The sequence below is a fragment of the Clupea harengus genome, chromosome 6 (genome assembly GCF_900700415.2).
Source record: "Clupea harengus chromosome 6, Ch_v2.0.2, whole genome shotgun sequence".
NCBI classification, from domain to species: Eukaryota; Metazoa; Chordata; class Actinopteri; order Clupeiformes; family Clupeidae; genus Clupea; species Clupea harengus.
The window spans coordinates 13,822,822-13,846,435 of NC_045157.1; the positions used below are offsets into that span (position 1 = coordinate 13,822,822).

Here is a 23,614-nt window from a genome sequence, read left to right on the forward strand (position 1 = left end):
AGAGTCTAGACTGTCAGCACTCCGCCCTGTAAGTGTCCTGTATGTTAAGAGTCTGTGCTCTTGCTGTGTGTCTGTCTCTTCATAGGGAGCAGGCTCTTCCCATAATCCAGATTCAGCTGCAGCGCGAGAGCCCCGACTACTGTTCCCACGTCGACCTGCCGTCTGGCAACGGCTCCAAGGCGTCCAGTGGCGGTGGCCTCCCCAGGACCATCTCCAAGCTGACCTCCAAGTTCACCCGCAAGGCCGCCTCCATCCCTAACACCCCGTCCCGCAGCCCTGATGACAAGCCCCCCAAAGCCCCTGGCCCCGACGGCCGGCTGCACAGTCTGCTCCAGCTGGGGGGCATCTCCTGCCCCCAAGACCCCACCCTGGGCCCCCTGGCCAATGGGGCGTGCCCTGACGACCAGGGCATGAACCTACCTACCGACCAGGAGATGCAGGACGTCATCGACTTCCTCTCAGGGTTCAACATGGGCAAGTCCCAGCAGGCCTCGCCTCTGGTCAAGCGCAGGAACTCCGTGCCCTCCTCTGGCGCCGCTGCCACCGACATCAAGCCCCTGCCGGCCGGCTCCCAGCATGCACTGCAGCAAGCCCTCCAGCCCCTGCAGCCCCAACAGCAGCCTCAGCAGCAGCACCAGCACCAGCTCTCTGTCCCCAAACCACCTCAGCCGCAACAACCACAACAGCCGCAGCAGCCGCAACCACCTCAGCCACCACCACCACAGCAGCCCCCGCCTCCACAGCCTTCCCAGCAGGCCTTGCAGTATTATCAGCACCTCCTGCAGCCAATCAGCCAGCAGCAGCAGCAGGCCCAGCAGCAGCAGCAGCAGCAGCAGCAGCAGCAGCAGCAACAGCAGCAACAGCAGCAACAGCAGCAACAGCAGCAACAGCAGCAACAGCAGCAGCAGCAGCAGCAGCAGCAGCAGCAGCAGCAGGCCTCTCCTCAGCTCCCAGGCCAGCCTCTGCCTCAGCAGAGAGTCCCCAGCAAGTGGCTTGGGGGCTCCAGCCCACAGCCCCCACCACAGGGCCCCCCAGGAGGCCTGTCTCCGATGGGGCCCCTGGGACAGTGGGGGGCCCCGGGGCTGCCCGACCTGAGCTCGGACCTCTACAGCCTGGGGCTGGTGGGGAGCCCCTACATGGACAGCATGATGTCTGAGATGCTGGGCAACAAGCCGCAGGGCCCGCGCAACAACACCTGGCCCAACCGTGAGCAGAGCGAGTCGGCTGTTTTCAACGTGCTGGGAGACACGCTGCCCTTTGACCCTGCAGGTCAGTTACCACACCACAGTCAGAGGTCACACAGAGGTGCGGGCTCTATACCTCGACTCTGTCAGATGTTTGGTATACTGATTTATACCTCAGAAATGTATGTAAAAAACACTGTTGACATTTCTGTAAGGTTAATATCGTAAAGACAGTAGCTGTGAGAGACCCTAAAGAATAGGGTCAGTGTATAAAGAATATAGGTGGTAGATGGCTTTAAGTGCTAAATTAGTATAGTTCTCACCCTGTTTAATCCAGATGGCCCAGCCAATTAACCCAATGTTGTTGCTGTCAACTGAAACGCGTAAGAACTGAGGTCCATCGGCAGAACACCTCGCCCTCGTTCTTTATGGGTCTCCTATAATATTGTGAACAGTCTTATGATGGTGCACAGCCTTGAGCACAGGGTGGCCTTTCTTGATGAGTGTTCTGTGTATGCTTTGTAGTTTCTTGTGTGCCTGAATGTGTTTATTCATATTTTTCTGGATAGATGTCTATGTTTGTGTGTGTGTGTGATATGCATGTTGTCGTGTGTGTGTGTGTGTGTGTTCATATGTGTGCCTGGATGTGTGTGTGTTTGTCCATGCGTGCCTGGATGGTTGGTGTCTCGTGGGGCCGTGGGCGCATATGAAGACCTGAATCAGCAGCAGGCCGGTGAGCTCTGCTGACTGAGTCTTTTCACCCTGAAGGCTGAGGCGAGCGAGAGCAGCTCCAGGTCCCCTGCCTGGCCCTGCGCTCTGTGCCCCCGCGCTCCCCCTGGGTCCCTGCAGTCATTAGCGAGGCCCTCATGTCGGCCCCTAGGGACCGGCAGACTGGGGCCAGCCCATTGTTTTCTCTGATGGTGCTGTGGCCTGCTTTGACTCAAGTCTGCCAGAAAGAGCATCTGCACTTGGGCTCATCAGATTAGGAGAGCGTAGAAACCTTTGCTTGGTTTCCTCCTGATTTATCTAGGTTGTCCTCAAACATGGCACATCATTTGTGGATCCTCTGGATGTTTTGAGCGGCAAAGTTGGCTAGGAGTAGACAGCTGAGGCCCTTAATAAAAACAGCACCCCAAAGAGGCATTGCTCTGATTGTGTCTATACGGGCTCTGCAACTGAATTTTAGTTTATGTTTGTAGGTCACTTCCTGACCCAGAAATTGGTTTCAGTAAACAGGTGTGTGGTGTGTCTGTGGTGTGTGTGGTGTGTGTGTGTGTGGTGGGTGTTTATTGGTTTGGCCCTTTCTGCTGAACACAGAATGTGTCAGGGTCTGTTTCTCCAGTGGAGCTCTTTATTCCAACAAAGGCCATTGTGCCTGGCCGCTTGGTGGCCCATTGTGTGTTTCTGCTGTGGTAGACAGTCTCTCTGTCTGTGTGTGTGTGTGTGTGTGTGTGTGTGTGTGTGTGTGTGTGTGTGTGTGTGTGTGTGTGTGTGTGTGTGTGTGTGTGTGTGTGTGTGTGTGTGTGTGGCCTGAGCGCTGTGTGGGAGAACAGCTGAGTGTGTCAGAATGCAAACGCCAGTCTCATTCTCTCGTCCTCCTCTTCTCCATGGCCAGTGGGCTCGGACCCAGAATTTGCCCGCTACGTCGCTGGGGTCAACCAGGCCATGCAGCAGAAACGCCAGGCGCAGCACATCCGCCGCCCAGGCAACGCCCGTGGCAACTGGCCCCTAGCGGACGAGACGCACCGCACCTGGCCCCACCCAGAGTACTACAGTGAGGGGTGAGTCCACCAGAGGGAGCCCTCTCCACCAAAACACACGACAGCGTCTTGCACACAGATACTTCTCACTCACTCACTCACACACTCACTCACTCACACACGTTATACTTAGTGTCTTGCACACAGATACTCCTCTCTCTCTCTCACTCACTCACACACGTTATACTTAGTGTCTTGCACACAGATACTCCTCTCTCTCTCTCACTCACTCACACACGTTATACTTAGTGTCTTGCACACAGATACTCCTCTCTCTCTCTCTCTCACACACAAACACACGTTACATTGGTGTCTTGCACACTGATTCTCCTCACACCTACAAACAAACACACACAATTCCTACTAAACACAGAACATGTAGCCCCGCAGGTAGACGGGCATGATTTAAGACAGTGTTGCTGAGGGAGTGTGAGATGCTGATAATCTTGTATGTCTCTACCAGGGATGCGGTGAACAGCAGCTGGTCGGCCAACCAGGGCGACTCGGCCAGCTCTAGTGACGAGGCCTCCTCGGCCAATGGGGACAGCCTGTTCTCCATGTTCTCTGGCCCTGACCTGGTGGCTGCGGTTAAGCAGAGGAGGTAAGGCACATCTGACACATCACAGACACAAACCTGCTCTTGGCTCGCTCACCTGACACTGGCTCCTAACCAAGCTGCGAAAGGTTCAATCTAAATATTAGTGCGTTAGGCAATACATGAAGTCTCCCTCGTGCTTATTTAACGTTTCTGTCCAAGCCAAATTTTGGGTTCTGTTTATGGTCTGTTTATGCTGCTGTTACCACACACGTTGACCACATTCGTCAAAATGTAACATTTTTGGCTAGTTTTCAAACTAAATGGAACACACAAGCATGCTTTTACAGGTCAAATACTTGATGAGGAATGTAATATGTGACAATTCATGTATGAAACAAACTGGCCCCAAAAAATACGACTGATGACACATGCTGATAAAAATACAGCATTAATGAAAGACGAAAGATGATGACGTGAGTAGAGAGGATCTGGACAGCAGAGACTATTTGCGGCCTCGTATTTTATGATGTCTTGTAAGATGAGCCGAAGGCAGTAACTTAGTAACTACATGGTATGTGCACTACTCGCCTCCATTAAGACATCTGGAGTGGATGGGTCATTAGTTCATTAGCTCCCGTGGGCTTGTCCAACCAGTGTCTGATTTCCCGATGGCTTTGTGCAAAACGTGAGTAATAGGATACAGTACCCAGCCATGCCTATGTGTTCATTGAGACGGAAGCCATTTACAACTGGTGTATTCGTTACTTTTTTGCACTCATACATGGCTTCCGCGCGGGAAAGTGTCTGCACACCTACGCGCACCTTGATCACTGTGTCTGCTGTAGCAACTGCACAGCCCAGCTGCACTGAGTCCAACTGCCGTCTGTTGGGTAGCAGCTGAGAGGACAAGTTGAGCGGTTTATTAACTCTGCCTTTCCCTTTGGCCCCTGTCTGTGCCCAGGAAACACAGCTGTGGGGAGCAGGAGGTGTGCACGCTGCCCTCTCCTCCTTTGCACCACACTACAGACGACAGCTGCCAGGTAAGGGCGCAAGACCTCTGCGACCCCACACACACACACACACACACACACACACACGCACACACATCTGTTTCTCCAATGTTAATCTCTTAATTTCTGTCTTCAGTGTCAATGTCAACATGTCTAGTGTTCCATTTCTGTTTTGGGGAAAGGCTGCACCTCCATGAAAGACCTAAGCAATACTTGCACGTCAATGATTTTTTTAACATGGTGCTCTTTTTTTTTTTTCAGGACAGCAAAACCAAAACATGGCCCCCCAAGGCTCCCTGGCAGCACTCCTCGTCCCATACCAACACCATGCCCAACCTTGGCTCTTCCCTCTACCAGATGAACATCCCCTCCAGCCAGTGGAGCGACTCCATGCAAATGCTGCAGTCGGCCGTGTGGTCCACGGCCAGCGACTGCTCTCCCTCCGGCGGGATCTCGTCTGGCTTCCCCTTCTCCCAGCAGCAGCAGCAGCAGCAGCCCCCGCCGCAGCCACAACAGCAGCCCCCGCAGCAGCACAAGCAGCCCATCAGCAAGGGCTTCAAAACCTTCCCCCACAAGCCTGAGCACCGGCCCTCTTATCTGCACCAGTACTGAGCAGCCAGCAGGGGGACTCTGCCCTTCTCTCCTGCGTTCGAGTGCTTCTGTCCTGGCACCTGTAGCACGGCATACACGAGGCGAGGAGGTCTCTGGATAGGGGGTTTCTTTTTTTTTTTTTTGGTTAAGTATACGCAGGTTTCGTATTTACCCTTCCTTGGCAGAGGTACCCATCTGAGCTGTCCCGTCGAGAAAAGCGCATGAACGTCCTCACCCCCATCCCCTTGGACTGTGGTTCCAGCTCATACCATGGTGTCTTTGGCCACCTAGTTTACACCTCACCCCCACCCCCCCCACACTCCTGGACTCGCTCCTGAGCCCCCCGACCAGGTGACATGCATGGCTGCCGCATTACTCTTCTCCTCTCCTCTTTCATTTCGGTCCCTGATCTCCTAGCTGACAGTGTCCAGGGGAGGGGGTGGGAGATGACCCAGTTCAAACCATAATTATACTGTGTCTAAAAGCTGTAACTGCCAAATCTCCCGTCAGATGACCCAGACTACAGCTCACATATTGTTCCATAGCGTGTAAATGACTCCAAATGATATATAAATACTTAACTTCTTTTTATTAAGAGGCTTTGAGCAGGCTCGGCAGAAATATAATAATCATCGCAGAGGTGTAATTTGAAAGAGATACACTACTTTTTTCAAACAACTGACAAGAGTTCTAAGAAACAAAACAAAAAAAGGAAAAAAAAGATAATATAGCAGTAACTGTGTGCCATGGTGATATGAATAGCACTTGCAGAATATTCTTTTCCAACCAAAGCGTTGTTCAGAAGATGAATGGTGCTTCGTGACTAGCGAGAGGGGTCTGGGGTTGTTATGGAAATCATAGCAAATGAAACAGTTCCACGCCCTTTTGTCTGAGAAACTCGGGAAACATCTGTGTGTGTGTGCGCGTGTGTGTGATTAAAAAAAAGAAAATGCTCCTTTCATGTCTCCTCACGCGTTTCTGATTGGCAGTTTGCTTCAGAATAACAATAAACAATAAACCTTAACATTTGTTCCTTTAAAAAAAAAAAAAAAAAAAACACAATATTTTTCTTGTACAAATATTGACAGTATTAATCTTATTTTTGTATTTTCTTACATGTTATACCATTACTGTATATGTTAGTATAATATAGGCATACTACATCAGATCGGACGCCCTCCCCCCATCCCTGCCCACAGATGTGAAAAAGCACATGTTTTCCTTCTTCCAGAGTTGAACTAAAGTCATCCATCTTGAAAGGTTACCAAATATGCCATTATAACATGCCATTGTAAACGCCAGCTGATCAGGGCTGGGTTTGGAGCCCATGTTTCTTCAGTTTCTATGGCGATGGGCTGTGTGGAAGGCCCAGAATGTTAACTCTTGTGATGTTTGCGGATGCCAATGTTGCCTGTATTTATGATATGACACCATGTTTTTTCTGAAAACTAACATACTTACCATGTTTACAGAGAATCGTTTGCTGTATATAAATATAAATATATATCTTTTTATAGTTCTGTGCTTTGCACAATCAAAATATAGGGTTTGTTGCTTTTTGTCTGTGTTATCTCCCAAACTGTTGCAGCCTTTTCTAAAGACATCTTAAAAGACCTTGGACTGTAACTGTTAGCATTTCTCAGTTGTGTCAAATGGTTTACTAGTGACTTCACCAGAAATCTGACCTGTAACCCTGAGAGTTGAAGTGAAGAGGCTGCTTGGCTTATGTTGCTTATTGTTCTCTTGAGCTGGCAACTGAATCTTTCCAAGTGTACCAGCAATGCAAAAAAAATAAAGAAATATAATTGACAACCTACTGTTTTTATTTGTTGGGGGTATATACCATTTTGGCTATACTTTTCAGTTTTCCTTAATGATGAATCTTAATTATTTTTTTTTTATCTAAAAAACAGACCTGCAGTAATGTAAATTATAAAGCATGTTTTAAAATAAACATTGGTTTCTAGGACATTCTATTGACCTTTTGTTGTTTATAGTAAATTATTATTAACAAAGCCAATGCAAACAGATGCACTGAAAACATCCAAGTAGAAAACACAAAATGCACAAGATATTTGGGGAAACCTTAGCTGGTTGGCTGGTCTCTAAACAAATTCTGCAATCTGGATACACTGAAGTGTTGTATGTCGATGCTGAGGTCAGGACTCTGACTCTCGTCCAGGTCAACACTTAATGCTTGCGCCTGAACCCAATAAAAACGCTGGCCTCACCCTCAGAAGAAAGAGGAAAATAACTAATCAATAAAAATATATAAAAGCATTTATTGAAAAGAGTGGCACACATTCACACAGTGTATGGTCGCAACCAGACAACAACGCCCATCACTTGACTCCTGTCCTGGTCATTCCCCATTTTTTTGTAGAGTCTGGAGAGAAGGAAAGACAAAAACTCAAATAGATTCTTCCAAGCCGTCATAGTTCAGGTACTGGGTGGATGAATGGAAGACGAGGGACCTCACCTGTGTGGTTGGAGGGATGTCAGGACTAGCGTCAGCTATGGTCCCGAGATACACAATGTTGCGATGCAAAATCTGTTGATATCTGTGAAAGATCCACACATCTACTGCTTCAACTTCCTAGCAACTTGTGGACAGTGTACATGTACATAGGGAGACATAACATAGATCATAAATCACAGAAAAAAAATTCAGATTTTCTTTATTTCCAGAGTAAATACTGGTATGCACATACACTGCTTCACTTACTGAACACATTCGGTCGCGCGCCCCCTCTGCATGTATTCCGCAATGCATCTCACCAACTGATCGTTTTCGTCAAGCAACTTATGCACAAATAACAAAAGACAGTACCATTTTTAACTCAAATCTGTAACATTATTAAATATAAGATAGTTGTTGTATCTTTAAAACATTTCATCTCAATACGTTAGGTTCAATTATCGAGACCACGAAGTTGTTGTGGGTGTAGTAGTTCCACTAGGTTTAGCATGTGAAACACAAACTTACGGAACAGGCATTAGGGTTTTGCTAAACTGTTCGCTTTTACTGGAAAACAACACGAGTCCGTTAACGATACATTGTAAGTCATTGTTATTAATGTTAACAGCTCACCCGTTGAATAACTTCCTGGTTAATTTCTGCTTTCCCACGTTGTCTCTTCGGAACGAAAACTACGGACATTTTGTCACGGCAAGCAGGCCAACCGTTGGTAGCTTGTTTCTTTGCTTGGGTGTGTTAGGTAATTTACAAGATTAGCGTTACAAGCCACGAGCTACAGAGGAATATGCCTTGCTGGCCAGCGAACCAACACGCTAGCTAAGTTAGCTGGCTAGCTACATATAACGTAAATGTTATCACAAACGCTTTAGTCATGCATGTTTGCACGGTAATTTACCAGCAATCAGGTTGTTCGTACAGTTCGCCCCTCAAATACATGTGAAGAAATAAATATTGAAAATATCGGAGTACTATCTGCATTTCAGCCTTGTGATGATCTCGCTATGTAAACTATGCTACACAACAATGGGACAACGTCCCTCATTTTAGCGAGAACAGAACCACTGCCTTTGCGCATGTCCAAATGACGCCATACGTACACACGAAAGGTACGCAAAAAAAAGAATTGTGAATGCCATACCAAGTGAATGGTCAGCATTTAAGTTTTACATCAGTTTCATACAAATGCATCGTCGGCAATCGATTGAAATCTGCTGTATATGATGGAAACAATGAGAACGAACTGAAAGTACAATTTCTTTTATTAAACGAATTTGTAAATTATTTAAAATGTTGACATTAAATTGCTTGCTTAACAGATATACACATTAAGTTATATGCAGAAGGAAGATTGTATTATATTTCTTTACTGAAGTCAAGTCCTTTCTGACTAATAATATAAGGAAGGCTAAGGAAAAGTCAAGTGAAATGCAATCACCACATGCTGTTTTCCAACTAGTTATCTGCAGACATGTTGAAGGATATTCACCACGTGACCTACAATCAATATAACAGAAAATTGACCACAAATCACATTTATAACAAAAAAATGACATTACTTTCTCGGTTTATACATCACCAGAAATCAGATGTCCTGAAGTAATGAGTGCAGTGTCTAGATTCAATGGCCCAGTTTTGAGGTTAGACACTTATGTGTATCTGGACTGCAGTATGAATACAGCGTGTTAAAAAAACAAAACAAAAATCAGTTTGTAAGCATCTGACATGGCATTCTACATTACTTTAATCAGCTCAAATTAATTCTAATACATAAAAAAAAAAAACATTAAAAAAAACACAACCAAAGCCAAGGATATTGAACAACTGTTTATTCCCATCTTCGAATTAAACTTCCAGACAGCTGAGGCAAGTAGTACACCATGCTGTACAATTTCCTGAAGAAACAAAATGTTGGCCAATTTCTTTCAGAGGTCTGAGGGGCTCCATACAGTTAAACCCTCACAGCAAAACACTTTGGAAATATGTACACTTGAAACTTTTAAAAATATGCACTGGGGATCGTACAACAATGTGTCTATTATTGCAAAAAACCATCCAGGATGACCCCTTCCCCAAATCTCCTTTTGTTGGCCCTGGTGTGTCCAAGTTGTTCAGTGTCATGATTTTGTTTTTTTTCCTTTGTGGCTTTATCACAAGGCATTGCGCTCATGCAGCTTCTTCCAAGTGATCACTACAGCGACCGGTTCAAAACAGCACGTGGGACTGTGCAAGGTTACTAGCTGCCCTAGCATTCTGCTACTATGCTGTACGCGTTTTGTAGTGCTCTTTTTAAATTAAGTTCCAAAAAAAAGAGAGTATACTGTAAATAGTTATAGGTACGTCTTATATACTGAAACAGCCACAACAGTAACCAAAACACCCTCCATAAGCGTACTGAGAACAAGAACAACTGGAACACATTTAATTAATCTAGACCCACCACCCTCCCCCTCTACCCCTCCCTCCCTCCCTCCCTCCCTCCCTGCACCTCTGTCCAGTCTTTGGATCCCGTAAATTTCATTTGTTTATATGATGACACTGACTTGACCAATTTTTACTAGGAGCAGCTATTTCTAGACAAACACTTCTCCCGCCCTGTGCTGGATGACTGACAGTGCTATTACTGGTGAGAGGATATGGTTATACAAACTAAACTCTTGGAACGCTAAAAAAAAAAGTAATGAAATAAATCACTACAAAAATTATTCACTTTGCCATAAAAAGATGTGACAAAAGGCCTGAATTCATCATGCCACGAGGTCTCCAGCTTTCACCAACATCTTAGAACCAATATGTGTCCAAATCTTCAGTAGGTAAGTACATTTTCATTTCAAAGGACCAGTTACAAAAAGGACTCACACAATGAGCATCAATTGACTGTTGGTTGGTAGGAGATGAGTCAAGACTGAATTCACACCCCAGTCAACTCATTCAGCGACTTAGCTAACGTCCCACTAAATGAATGTTTCCTCCCATATGGGACAGCCAACATTTCGCTGCCTCCCCCTCTTCCGTCCGGTGTCAAAGCCCCCCCATGTTTATCCCAGAGGGGGTCAAAATGCAGAGAAGCAAGCAGACCAACTGGCTAAGCCTTTGTCTGCCAAATAAAATGAAATATGTCAACCTTAACATTTACACCAACATGTTATACAGCTATTTATGTATCCAAAAGAACATCTGAATGCTACCATCAGTGTAGCACCTCTCTGACTCTCGCCTGCATGCTCCAACAAATTATGGGCCAACGCACAGGGTCAATCTGGTATCAAAATAATCTACAGCAAGAACTGGTATGTACATAAACATTAAGGTTTTTAGTTAAACTGGTTAAAATATGACTCGGTAATCCTACACATATTCATCCTTAAAGTGCAACTGGATACATTTTCTCAGAGTCCAATCTTGTTCTTAAAGGGTTGGCTAATTCTATGGGTTTGTCCCTGAAAAAAAAGTGGATAAAGTCGAAGATCACTAGGAGCACTGATCTTACTGATTCCTATGTGAAGTTCTAGTGGCTCATGACGCATACAAGAGTGACAGCTGCAGCTGGATGAGCTGAAGGACTATTCCGCTTTAGACTGGTTTATCAAAAAGCCCTCTTGAGACTGGAACAGACATTGCGCCTACATTATCCATAGCAAAGGCAACAGTCACTGGCACTCAAATTGAAGAGAGAGAGAGAGAAAAAAGAAAAAAGTTGGAGGAAATTCAGACTGTCACCGCTTTCTTGGGGGGGGGGGGGGGGGGGGGGGGGGGGACGAAGCAAGTCTGTTCCAGCAGGAAGCTATGCACCCTGTGTGATCTACTGAGCGAGGAAGAAAGCAATGCAGGCTATTCAAATTAAATTTGGAGAAAAAAAAAAAAAAAGAATTTCCAAAGAATTACTTTGCAGAAAGACAAAGACAAAAAAGTAAACAAAAGTCCACCGGCGTCTATACATTCAGTTAATCACTTGACATACTTTAAAGAGGGATGTTTGTCAAGGTTGATCGCAAATCTGACTTAAGCCCAATGTGTACTAGATGTTTGGGACTGGTAGTATTGGTGGGGAGGTGGTAGAAATGTATTACTGGCTTAAGACAGAAGGGTTGGCTTCAAAAAACAACTAGAGGTGGTTCTATCAACCAAACCCTGGATCCTGCTGCCACTCCAGAAAAACCTTCTGGGTAAATGTCACACCCACACCACGATTTATGCCCCTGTTCCGCATCACTAAAAGGGTGTAGACTGTTGAAAAAAAAAACAGCAATAAAAAAAAAAATATATATATTGCCTATGGAGATATGTGAGCAAAGATAGACAACGGAGAGAAGCTGTGAAGTGTGACCCAATAGGCTATGTACAGAGTTTTGGTGCTTCTAAAAGGTACATTAAAGGATATATCCCCAAAAAAATAAAGCTATTTCAGTGATAATCAGCACTCATCACAGTATCTGCGGGCTTCTGCATACATCTTTACAACTAACAGAAACATTATCAAATACCTTTTAGTAAGAAAGGAACTCAAATATTGATGCAAAAATACTGAATAATTCCACGTTTAAGTAGGGTATTTACAGACAAGCTCTCCTCCCCCAGTGAGTATACTGTATCAAAGAAAGATCATCAGATTCGTTTTGTACGGTTTTGTTGGTTTCTTAAAAAAGGGAACTGAAAGAGGCTGCGTGAACACCTGCTGATGGCGCGCTGTGCTGGTGTCAAATACACACTAAAGTACATCTTCATTCGGTATTGGGTCGGGGGTCTGGGTCGGGGCTGGGAACAAAGCACATTTCTGGACCAGTAAGAGCTACGCGTCTCCTGCAGACTCCCTCAGCTTCGACCGACTGCACTACGCGGCCACTTTGTTATCCTTCTGGAGGAAAGCACAATACACAGAGGGAGAGAGAGAGATAGAGAAGGAGGGAGAGCGCAAGGGGAGGGGAAACACACAGATACACAACATAGCATTAGTGAAAGAGCCACACAGAGCAGGGAACACTAAGAATAAAATAAATAAATACATAAAATACATTATATATAAATAAATAATAATAATAATTTGTAATTAAGACATCATTTGTTCCAAGAACTGACTAAATATTCCAACAAAACAAGCACCCTCATGGTCAAAGACTGTGCCTTGCCAGGGGTCGATGGGTAGTGATTTGGCTAATTACACTGATAGAGGTGAACTCCAACCAAGCAACAACAGTGTTCATCTTTACTACACAAAAAAGGTCTGCTACACCATGACTGTGCGTTACATCTATATGTTCAATGATCAACTTGGTGTTGGTCTGTACTAGGACTTGGTGCTAATCTACACAATGACTGACAGAGATACTCTGCACTACGACTGGCTGACAAATGGAGATGGATCCATTACCCTGTACTCGTAGTCAGAGAACTCCCTTCCACCACGTCCACCTCGGAATCCTCCCCTGTATCCGCCACCGCCGCCTGCCCCACGGGGGGGTCCAAACGAGCCCCGGCTGGCCGAACGCCCTCTGCCCCCGCGGAACCCGCCCATGCCCCCTCGGCCTCTGTACCCGCCGCGCCCACGACCGTGGCGCAGGGGGATACCGAAGGTCTCTGCGTTCATCCTCCTCTCCTCCGCCCAGGTCTGCCTGCGCTCACTGATGCAGGGGAACACAGAAGATATTCACTTTAATGGCTTTTTTTTTTTTTTTTTTTTTACACACACACACACACATGTTTTTTAAAAGTTTTTAGCTTGCAATCCCACTTCAGCCGTGGCAGAAGATTGTCGTTAATGTTACTAGGTCACCAGGGGATATATTAACAGTCCAACTTTGCCATTTAAACGACATTGGCTCCCATCCCCACATGACGCCAATACAGTTCATTAGAATCAAACAAACTGCTTTGAAAGAGAGTGGGAATGGGACCTAAGGAGATCAGAGGTACCTGATAGCTACGGCGTGCACACACACAAACGCACATACAAGGAACACAAGGGCATTGGGTTTCTAAACAAAGAGTGCAGAGGACAGAGGGGAAAAGAGACACTGGCTTACCGTGGGAACGCCTTTTCCTGAGCTTTCCTGAAAACAAGCGCAAGGCAGAACACAGGATTTAGATGGGACCAGGTGGACAAATTGCCATGAAACTAAGTGTAGCTTTCTGTAGTATCATGGCTGGGCAAATCACTTGATGAATCACTATGTGAAGATAACACTGAATAACTAATCTAAGGGCTACTGTCTAGATGCACTGTTGGTTTACCTGGTGTCGTCGCAGGAGATGTTGTCGAAGAAGGACTTGGACTTGTCGTAGTAGCAGTTGGGTGCCAGGCTTTCCGCTTCTTCCTCAGCATTGCCCTCGCTGTTCTGGGTCTCCACACCAGAGTCGCCCTTATCCTCCCCGTTAAGAGCCTTCTCCGGCTTCTCAGGCTTCTCATCTGCACGTGCAACACACACAATGGGCCATCAGTGCACACATACACCACAATGCACAACACACACATACTTTACTACACTCACCCACACAGCAGTTGACAGTCATCATTACCTTTTTAATAACATAACAATGTTCCTGCACGCCATAGAGCATTTTAGCTTGAAGAATTGCAGCATGGGAGAACAGCACCCTGCACCACTTCACAGGCCTTGAGACTCTCTAGCACCAATGCTGGCTGGCCAGGAGTAGTGCCCCCATAACAACTTGCACATAATAGTATACTACTTATAATAATATAATGCTTATGTTTTCATGTACCACATTAGGGTTCAACCATTTTTCAGCTCCATCTCTTCCATTCTGATGAATTATTAACTTGATAAAATGAATGTTCTTTATTGACAAACATTGTAATGACATTCTGTGAGTTCCTTTCATGATAATCAAAACCATTTATTTTTAATGGCTAAGTTGTTTTTACTTTATCCTGTCTTTGGTTTTAAACAAGTGGGATTGATGTATTGGTATTTACAGCACATAAATCCATGCTCAAAAGTCGTATTATCCTAAAAGGGTTCGTAATGAGCAGAAACACTGAGTCAGGGAATGACACACCGCCAATATGGGAAAGTACCTTTCAGCTTGAGTTTGCTCTGAAACTCGCGGTCGATCTCCTCCTTGTTGAACTGAGCGTTGGCGCTCTCAAAGTCAAAGTCCTTCTCAAACTTCATGGGGCCATCCCGGCGCACAGAGAAACGCCCACGGCCACGGTGACCCCCACCACGACCCCTGCGATTGGCTGGGGGTCCAGCTAAAGGTGCTAATCATAAATCAAAGAAATGTGTTACTGCCACATGTGGACATATAAAAAAAAGACCTTCAAGCAGCTCTCAGGGAATTTCCAAGATGTCGTCACTAACTCTGTGGGTGCACTGCATAACGAAAGAAAGGGGGGAGCAGACTAGTCCTGAGAAAGTGAGCAGCAGGTCACCATTTATAGTTATAGCTTGCCAACATTTGCTTTAATACGGTGATGCTTCACAATAATAAATATATGCGTACAATTATAATGTTAATAATGATACTTCATCATTTGATATACTTGATTTGATTATGATAAGTCTATCCATCACAATGTGAATGAATCTTTTCCCTGGTTGATATTTTGGCCTCTCAGACTTGCTCAGTCTTGTCAAATATGGCCGTAAGTCACCCACTATATGACCAGGTACATAAGGCTGTTGTGTGAAACAGATGTATTTACAGAAAATATTGCCTTAAACGAGAATTTCAAGTGGTAAATAAATAAATTATTAATAAAGTTATAAATTATTATTTACCAGACTGACGTTTGTTAGGATCTTGGTTGTCGATCCTGCCTTGATCGGGGCCAGGTCGCTGAATCTTCTGTGCATCCGCAGCTGTAAGGACATAATTATTGTCCGCCGTTAAATACTGTAAGTATAAAAAAATATATACCCAACAACCACTCACAATGACAATTAAAATGTACAGCAATCATGGCAAGTCTACAAATAAACACAGCAACATACTACATTCTAATCATCAAGCACAACAACCATGTCCAGCTGTTAGACACTTTTCATCTATGGCTTTGCTACAGTGGCAGATTGGCTCCTCTGTGCCTTACTTACCTCTACGCTGGTCCAAAGCCTCGCCAGGCTTCTGGCTGCCAGTGACTGTGGCACTGGGCCGGGCCGGGCTCCTCTGACCCACAGGCACCGGGGGTGCAGGGGCTGCCAAGGGGGCCGTCTGCACGCCCTGGTCCAGAGAGGGGCTCTTTCTCAGAGGGTCCAGAGAAGGGCTGCTACGGCCTGAGGAGAGCACACACACGTCTGGAGTCAAGAGCCAACCCCTGCAGAGCATGTCTGGGGTTTGTGTCCGTGTCTGTGGGGCTATCTACACGACAACGGAAGGTTTTGAAACCGACAATTTTCCTTTGCATTTTCAAAACACTTTGCTTCCATGCAATACGGTTTTGAGAAATTCCCAACGATACAGATTCGCAAAATTCACAGCGACGCAAATTGTCAGGGGGCCAAAAGCCCAAAACTCAAGTTTTCACCGTTGTTGTGTGGACGACCCCTGTGTGTGTGTGTGTGTGTGTGTGTGTGTGTGCAACCCCAGCAGGTGAGGGAGATACAGGCTCTGGCAATGTCAGCAGTGTGTGAAGTCATGTCGAGAAGCAGCAGATTAACAGGGTTAACAGTTTGGTCTGTGTGTACACGCATGGTTAATGAAGAAAGGCAAACGTCTGAGCCAGGACAGACAGGATTTGAGAAAAGCTGGATTCCACAGGTGACAGTAGTAGGATCGATATAGTCATAGTAACTGGACCAAGAGAAAGTCTCAAAACAAAAGGCCTCCTTTTTTCCAAGATTACACACCAGCACAAATAACACACAACATAAAGACCTTCAACACAACTCGTATTTTCTATGCATTGCTATTAACAACATGACGCACATTTGACACTAGTGTATACGCTTTTTAAAAGGGGGCCATGATCAGCAAACTGAACAAGCTTCTGATTCTGAGAATACAAGACCTTCATCGAATCAATCAATGTGTTATAATTAGACAAATACATACAAGACGTTCAAGCATGCATGGGCCCGCTAATGCCAGAAGTGATTCTGATTTTTTCCTTCTCCCACGACTTGGGTTACCTTCATTCACACGCACACTTGTACTCACTGACAGAGTGTCAGAGGGGAAAGCACTGCTACTGCTGTGCGACAGAAGGGTGACTGTACTCGTGTCGCTACCAAAGGAGGGCCCTGTGTGAATGGAGAGGAACAGCACGGGTTTAAGGTGTGGGCACGCACTGGCACAGCACACAAACGCAGGGCTCTCCTGGCCTGGCCCTAACCCCAAACGTAATGCCTGCCACTGAAGGTTGCTGGCCACTGAAGATGGACTGACAGAAATTTGAACTGGGATAAATGGAGAGTACAAAATACATTGGCCTTACATCCTTGTGTCACTAGTGTATGGAAAATGTAAGTATCATATGTGTGTGTCCTGACAGGTAACTTACCAATAACCATTTGTAGAGGTAGTCACACACTTACATGGCATGACACAATAAAAATAAAAAGGCACATAAAGCACGAAACAGTCAGACGACACAGTTTGCACTTACTTATTTTAACAGCCTTGTACCAAAGCATAACCCTACTGTGAGTATAATATCTGAAGTGTACTACATCAGGTTAAATAAACCTCAATTCACTGGTTCAGTAATCTGAAATATTGCAGTGTGCACCCACCTGCAGTGATGTTTCCAAAAGGCTGGGAAGTCAGAGGGCTGGCGCTAAACTGGCTGTAGGCGGGCACCTGGGGCCGGCTGAAGGGGGCATAGGACTGGAATGATGGTGCCGCAGCAGAGGCAGTTCCCAGAGAGGACTGTGCACACACACACACACACACAGAGAGAGAGAGACAGAAAAGCAGAGAGAGAAATTAATTTCCTGACAATCTACAAGACAATGATTGGCATTGCAGGATGAAGCATTTACATTTTGGAGAGTTTTAATATTACAGAAAGACTGGAGTGGTGCCTTATTTGGATACTTTTGCCCTAGCAGACCTAGCATGCAGTCCTTACCTGAACAATGGCAGGATCCTGAGGCAGTGACCCGGGTGGTTTGGGGGGCTCACACACCGTAAGGTCTTTGATGTCACTGCCCCTGAAGATGATGTACTCAAAGACTTCATCTCGGGGTGGGATGGGCCTCTCTGTGGGGCGATCCTCAGTGCCAAATGAACGAACTGGTGGGGTAGAAATTACTTTTAAAGACACAGTCTACGGTGATATTAGGAATGAGGTTTCATTCACTAGAATATGAAGATCACATAACCATTTCAGAAGTGAAAATAAAGCTTATTTTCTCTGGGCACCGCCGATTTTAGCAATTTTTCCGCCCTAATATTACTGATATAGCACTTCAATAAAACGACCTACCATGTCTACCACGAATGCTGAACACAGTAGCTAACGATAGCTACCTAATATAATTTTGTGGTTGCTTCGTTTAAATGAACGTTATGTCTCTTCTTTAAGGCCTAACATAAATGTGATGTTAAACAATAGTGTTCTTATAAGATAATTTGTTGATGCCCTTGATAAACTATCCGTTCCCTACAACACATACGGCAAATAGGGATAAATTACCATAAAGCTTCTCTCTAATCTAACGAAGGCCTAACATAGAGGCTCCCAAAAGTAAACAAAGAGATCGAGAAACTCCATCACGCAATCGCGAGTTTTCGCACCACCAACCCTCTTGCTATTTCAATTTATACCACACGCTGCTAGGAACTTTTAACTTAACTGACCAGCACGACGCCATCTGATCCTTTAAAGGCACTGGAGCTCCTTTCAACCACAGAGCTTTTGTTGAACGCGCCATCACTTCTTGCCCTGCTAGCTAACACGCAGACATTAGCTGCAGATAGCTGACATGACCTGCTATTAGAAGGCTAACGGCACGCAAGCTCAGAGCTAACATTAGTAAATATCACGTCAGCATTAAATCAAATTGCAAAAACGTTAGTTAAGCGAACGAGACTGCTCATAAATAACGTTTAGTTCCATCGATTTGTAAATGTTCGCAAATTATATGCACTTCGATAGATAAATAAACACTCATATTTGTGAATAGCTAGCAAAAAATATATCAACTAGGCTAGCTAAATACCACCTCACTTGCTACGCAGCTGGCTAGCTAAAGTTAGCCTGTGAGCTAGCCAAGTCTGTAACCATATGACGAGTAAATACGCTAGCTCGCTTGCTAACCAACTAGCTACTAACACAACAATACATTCCCAATCGGTCCATTAAGTCAAAAGTATAGACATTATATGATTAAACTACTAAATTAAATTTCCCAAATTACCCTTTGCAAGTGCAACAGTCGAATTTTCGGTGTCAATGGTGTACAAAATCCCTTCATATCGGATTTCGGCCTTCGAGATCAGGCTAATTTTGCTGCCGATGTAAGGCGTCCCTCCACTCATGGTGTTTTTTTAATGCTGTGGGACTCCTAAACTGGCAAAGAAAAAGTTCTTCTGCAGAAAAACGTGTCCCGCCTTTAAAGTTGAAGATAATATTCCACTTTTCTCCTTTCTAGAGCTGTCTTGGTGATAACAACCTTACTCGTTCGTTCTCCCCTCGAGTTACTACCACGACATGGCCGACTTCATTTTCCTCCTCCGCATAACCTACTATGAATTCTGGGATGGTGAGCCGATGAATTTGAAGGTATCGCGCTACATTTCGAGATCTCGATTTGGAAGATGGTCAATGGCAGAGAATTTCCGTAGATAGACTCTGTCAATGCTCTTTTTACTGTCCATAAGTAAATGACAGGACCTGAGGCAGCCAGAAAAACGCTTCAGGTTGACAGTTGCCACACCTTTGCATTGCTTTTTTTTTTTTTTTTTTTTAAACAAACACATAACAAAAACATATTTATAACATAAGTCCTTGAGTATTGGCTACTCACGAGTGTGTATTGTGTGTCCTAGGGGAGAGAGCGAAATCCAAAGTGCTGTTTCAATATTGAACGTGGAAAAGTGACCTAGGCCTATAGCATAGACTACCGCATTAAGCACATTGAGTTGCACATGTGCATGAAATGCGCTATATAAATAAAGTTGCCTCACCGCAACAATGTTGTACTCTGAGTGGGTTTGAAAAATGGGAATAAATGTAGGCTAATGCAAGTATAAAAGCCTTTAGTTGTTGCTTGCGCCTAATTCATAGGCTATATACGAATATACATACGAATTAGGCGTGTATATATATATATATATATATATATATATATATATATATATACACGCCTAATTCGTAGGCTATAATACTTATAACGTCACGTTTCATGAATTAGAGCATAAATTAAATTGTACCCAAATAACATGTTATTTTCGTCATGATTTGCTATATTTTAATCTTTGCTTTAATCGCGTAATAAAAATAGATCACAACAGTTTTTCTATTTAAAAAACAAAATAACATTTTTCTTTTTAAAAGAGCTTGTAGACTGTATAAATACAGAATTCTTTTTGCAGGATTCCTTCTTTTAAACAAAGTTAGAGAACAAGAATCTAGACGAGAGAAAAATACTTTATTGATAAAATTGGGTGTACCAAAATGATAAACATGGTTATAAAATAATTTATTTTTGATAGTTTGAACATGTTTGATTAAAATATATATATATATATATATATATATTGTTTCTCAGCATGAGTACCTGAGCCTCAGCTGTAATGCTTTATTTCAGACGGTTTTATTAGGCCTACTGCAGATGATATGCAACTCAAATAGCCAAATGCTACCCCCTGCTGGGTACAATCGTGTAGGGGCTCCAGTTTAGTATTCTTCATTAGGTTAATTTTATGAAATGCAAACATTTAATTGCATATGCTAAATTATTAAGATGCATAAGTGAATCTATTTAAACATAATGTTATCACATAATAACACAACATGTTCTAGAAGAAAACCTAAATTACATACTATTCCACTTGCAAAAGGTTTGTAAGTATAACAGGACAAGGCCTATATCTTGGTCTATGCGGAAGTTCATCTGAGTGAGAGATCAACAATTCCTTGATAACAATAAGGCATCACATCATGGGAAATAAAATGGATTCAAAACGTAATTTTGGCGGTCTGACGTCAGAGTCATTCCCACAATGCCTAGTAACACGACTGCGCATTGCTTTGCTTTACAATTGCTTATTTCAGATCAAAGATGGCGGGTGCCTCCGACCCTCTGGAAGATATGCTGTTCTCCGAGGTGGACGAGAAAGCAGTTAGCGACCTAGTGGGTTCTTTGGAGTCGCAGCTTGTCGGCCAAAGCAATCCTGCAGCTCCACATTCGGAAAACAGAAGTGGTGGGTCAACAACTAATGCAAATCACCACTTGGGGAGAACGCTACCTGCCCAAGTGGGCACTCCATCAGAGCAGCAACAACAACAAGGGCAACATAAAGCTGAGATGAATCCGGAGAACAACTCAAAAGAAATTAGCTCAGATAAAACTGTAATATCGTCTTCAGTGAGCTCCATTGCGACCTTCGAGGAACCCTCCACCACTTCAGGGACTGTGGTGAGTGCTAGTACTAGCGGTTTGCAATCACATGGATCATCTAACATCACAACACTGTCTGCATCTGATGGGGTAACTTTGCCATCTCCGCTGGTCAGCATCAACCCTGCTAGCAGAGGTTCGGCTCCGACGCCAATTGAAGCATCAGCTGGAACCCCTACACTTAAAACATACTCTATGTCAACCCGAAGGACTGCAGCCGCGCAGAGTCTGAACGGCGACGGGGGAGCCGTAACGTCAATGAAGTCCCCAAATGCCGCTGCCTCTGGCTCTGTCTCGACGGCAGCTAATAACACCATGGCTAGCAATACAAGTGCCGCGAACAACACGACTTCACCGTTGTCTCCCTCCAATGTTTCTACAACACAGCCTGCTATCCCTCTGGATCGCGGGACTCCAACTATTGCTCTGCACAGACTTCCGAATCATATAGTCGCCAGCATCGCGCAAAATGGAAATGGCACGACTGTGTCGGCGTTGGTCCAGCAAGGCGCGCGAATAGGACCGGTCAGTGCTGCAGCAACTCCACAAGTTAACCATAGCAAAAGCGGTGATGCTACTTCAGCGAAGACGGATTTACCCGTACAGGCAAAAAACATCATTCAGAGTCAGCCTGGCACTGTAAATTCTGTGATAAGTACGGTGCCATCTCCCTCTGTCAACACGGTGATCAGCCAGCAGCAGACCACCAACACTGTAACGTTACCTGCAGCTAGCAGTCCCGTTACTCTCACCGCCGTTGCAAAGCCCACTGTCAATATAGTTGGGCAACAACCGACAACCACAACTGTTGGAATGATACGGCCTGCAGCGGTGTCCTCCGCTCCAGCCGTAGCAACTTCTACTCAGCCACAACTTCGCCCAGGACTCGCTGCGCCTCAGAGAATCGTGGGACCTCAGCTGATTGTCAGACCGCCTCAGCAGCAAACTACCATACAGCTACCACCAGGGTTCACCATCCCTCAAGGTATGAGTGATTAAATCTTAGGCTTGTATGTACAATGTCTGCCTCATAACTGAGTTATCTGAAGGAATAATTCAGTTATGCATCTCTGCCAATGAAAATGTATTTTCTAGGCTTGTGTGTTGATGTGTAAACATGAGTCTGTCTAATTATAACGGTCATAGACCATTGCATTACATTGACCAGACTTTGCATTATCAATGGTATTGCATATGGTGGGTTGCGTTAAACTTCAGTAAAATCAACTTTTTTTTCAAAAATATAGTAAATGTTCGATGTGTGATGTCTTCTCACCTAAAACTCACTTTAACAAAGTGGTTCAGTAGTCCAACACTCACTTGTTTCTGCTGAACTGCTGAAAGTTCTATATGTTGTTTTACAGTAGTGCCCACTTCTCATTTATTGCACTGGTAACAGATCAGAAACTATATATTAACAAAGTGCAACACTAATTAGAGATATGCAAACAACTCTTAAGGGGCGTTTTAGATATTATATTGTTTGGTTTACATTGCTTAGATATGTCACACACGTTTACGAGCATTGCTGTATAGCACAAGCTAAATTAATGATCTGTGAATGCATACGAACATGCAGGAACCTTTTGGTGGCATCTTGTGTGAAGAGGCGCCTACTTACATATTGCTTGGATCCATGGGTAGAAAATGTTACACACCAGTCCAAACTTTATATTTGAATCTGAGTCTATATCATCGGTCATGAATCATTTCAGGAGTTTCCTTTTATTTCAGCACCATCTTTGGTTAATGCGTTTAGGTTGTCAGCCATGCTCATTGAATAGACTTGACAGCATTGTAGTTATGGCCTTTTAGACTTTTTAGCAAGCCTCGGTCTTGAACCAATTAGAAAGTGTAGGTAAGTTGATAGCCAGTGACCGGAGCTCAGTAAGGCCTGTAATTGTGATATGAAGTGGTGAAGTACTACTAATTCTGAAACTAGAAAGGTGAGTCATTGATCAGGTGAAGGAAATAATTCCAGTGACTCCTGCACACACAGTCACCACCTCCATTAGACATCGAGACACGGCTCAGAGTTCTGACTTCAAGCATTTCTAAAAACTGCAGGACTGTGGTAACTGACATGTGGCTTCGCTACTGTTTTTTTTTATTGCATTTTAATAAAAAAAAAAAAATCTTTTGAAAACCCACTGAAACATTGTCATAATGGGAGATTTATGAATGAACAGTAGTATGTTAATCTTATTTTTTTTGCCATTGTCAGAATAATTAAGCAATTCAATGATGTACAGCGGGGAAGCCATTCTCCTTGTCTGATGTTTAAGCAGTGCTTTTGGAAAAATAGCATAATGTCGCCTTGTGATCCTTGGTTGGTTAAATGGCAAGGTTCCCTTTTCAATCATCCACTTGTTGGCTTTTGCACGCTATTACTCAGCAGGCCATGGAGAGGGACTTCTGAGGTTTGGCTTATATTATGGGATAGAGGATGCAGTCCTGTTTGCTAGGAACATTGTATGTCATGCTGGCTTTGTCTCAGTGTTCTTGAACTCGCATCTTCTCAGATCT

The 23,614-nt window shown here is 44.4% G+C and overlaps 4 protein-coding genes across 9 annotated transcripts in view; 2 read left to right on the forward strand and 2 right to left on the reverse strand.

Annotated features, from left to right (window-relative positions):
* Positions 1-6,895, forward strand: part of garre1 (granule associated Rac and RHOG effector 1) — a 33,562-nt gene extending 26,667 nt beyond the window's left edge. Inside the window, exons 10-14 of the mRNA XM_031569110.2 lie at positions 86-1,269; positions 2,800-2,965; positions 3,408-3,545; positions 4,444-4,522; positions 4,754-6,895. Coding sequence (XP_031424970.1) covers positions 86-1,269; positions 2,800-2,965; positions 3,408-3,545; positions 4,444-4,522; positions 4,754-5,104 — 1,918 coding nt within the window. The 3' untranslated portion in view covers positions 5,105-6,895. The remainder of the gene's footprint in view (positions 1-85; positions 1,270-2,799; positions 2,966-3,407; positions 3,546-4,443; positions 4,523-4,753) is intronic.
* A 450-nt stretch (positions 6,896-7,345) lies between these two features.
* Positions 7,346-8,653, reverse strand: ss18l2 (ss18, like 2). Its single transcript, XM_012818945.3, has 4 exons — positions 8,175-8,653; positions 7,809-7,885; positions 7,563-7,644; positions 7,346-7,469 (listed from the first exon to the last, which is right to left on the reverse strand). The coding sequence occupies exons 1-4, from the start codon at positions 8,241-8,243 to the stop codon at positions 7,446-7,448; spliced, it is 252 nt and encodes an 83-aa protein (XP_012674399.1). The 5' UTR covers positions 8,244-8,653; the 3' UTR covers positions 7,346-7,445.
* A 720-nt stretch (positions 8,654-9,373) lies between these two features.
* On the reverse strand, positions 9,374-19,231 carry lsm14ab (LSM14A mRNA processing body assembly factor b). 3 transcript variants are annotated; one of them, XM_012818957.3, is made up of 10 exons: positions 18,884-19,231; positions 17,593-17,756; positions 17,255-17,390; positions 15,617-15,796; positions 15,311-15,382; positions 14,596-14,781; positions 13,788-13,962; positions 13,580-13,606; positions 12,928-13,177; positions 9,374-12,414 (listed from the first exon to the last, which is right to left on the reverse strand). In XM_012818957.3, exons 1-10 carry the CDS (start codon positions 19,002-19,004, stop codon positions 12,391-12,393), a joined length of 1,335 nt encoding a protein of 444 aa, XP_012674411.1. In that variant the 5' UTR covers positions 19,005-19,231; the 3' UTR covers positions 9,374-12,390. The 3 variants fall into 3 exon arrangements, with proteins under 3 accessions (XP_012674411.1, XP_012674408.1, XP_012674409.1); XM_012818954.3 differs by having other exon boundaries at positions 15,302-15,382; XM_012818955.3 differs by having other exon boundaries at positions 9,374-12,411; positions 15,302-15,382; positions 18,884-19,230.
* A 1,498-nt stretch (positions 19,232-20,729) lies between these two features.
* LOC105892636 (transcription initiation factor TFIID subunit 4-like) overlaps positions 20,730-23,614 on the forward strand; it is a 79,976-nt gene continuing 77,091 nt past the window's right edge. For all 4 annotated transcript variants that reach the window (XM_031569114.2, XM_031569111.2, XM_031569112.2 and 1 more), the window contains exon 1: positions 20,730-22,073. In XM_031569114.2, the coding sequence (XP_031424974.1) occupies positions 20,750-22,073 (1,324 nt within the window). In that variant the 5' untranslated portion in view covers positions 20,730-20,749. The remainder of the gene's footprint in view (positions 22,074-23,614) is intronic.

What these genes read in the sequence shown, in the direction of transcription:
- ss18l2 (XM_012818945.3), bottom strand. Translation starts at nt 8,243, where the DNA reads ATGTCCGTAGTTTTCGTTCCGAAGAGACAACGTGGGAAAGCAGAAATT. An exon ending in ACCAGGAAGTTATTCAACGG is followed by an intron (nt 7,886 to 8,174) that starts GTGAGCTGTTAA and finishes TTTGTGCATAAG; the next exon opens with TTGCTTGACGAAAACGATCA. An exon ending in CGCGCGACCGAATGTGTTCA is followed by an intron (nt 7,645 to 7,808) that starts GTAAGTGAAGCA and finishes GATCTTTCACAG; the next exon opens with ATATCAACAGATTTTGCATC.
- lsm14ab (XM_012818954.3), bottom strand. Translation starts at nt 19,004, where the DNA reads ATGAGTGGAGGGACGCCTTACATCGGCAGCAAAATTAGCCTGATCTCG. An exon ending in ATCTCCTGCGACGACACCAG is followed by an intron (nt 13,607 to 13,787) that starts GTAAACCAACAG and finishes GCTTGTTTTCAG; the next exon opens with GAAAGCTCAGGAAAAGGCGT. An exon ending in TCTCTGACTACGAGTACAGG is followed by an intron (nt 12,415 to 12,927) that starts GTAATGGATCCA and finishes GCTTTCCTCCAG; the next exon opens with AAGGATAACAAAGTGGCCGC.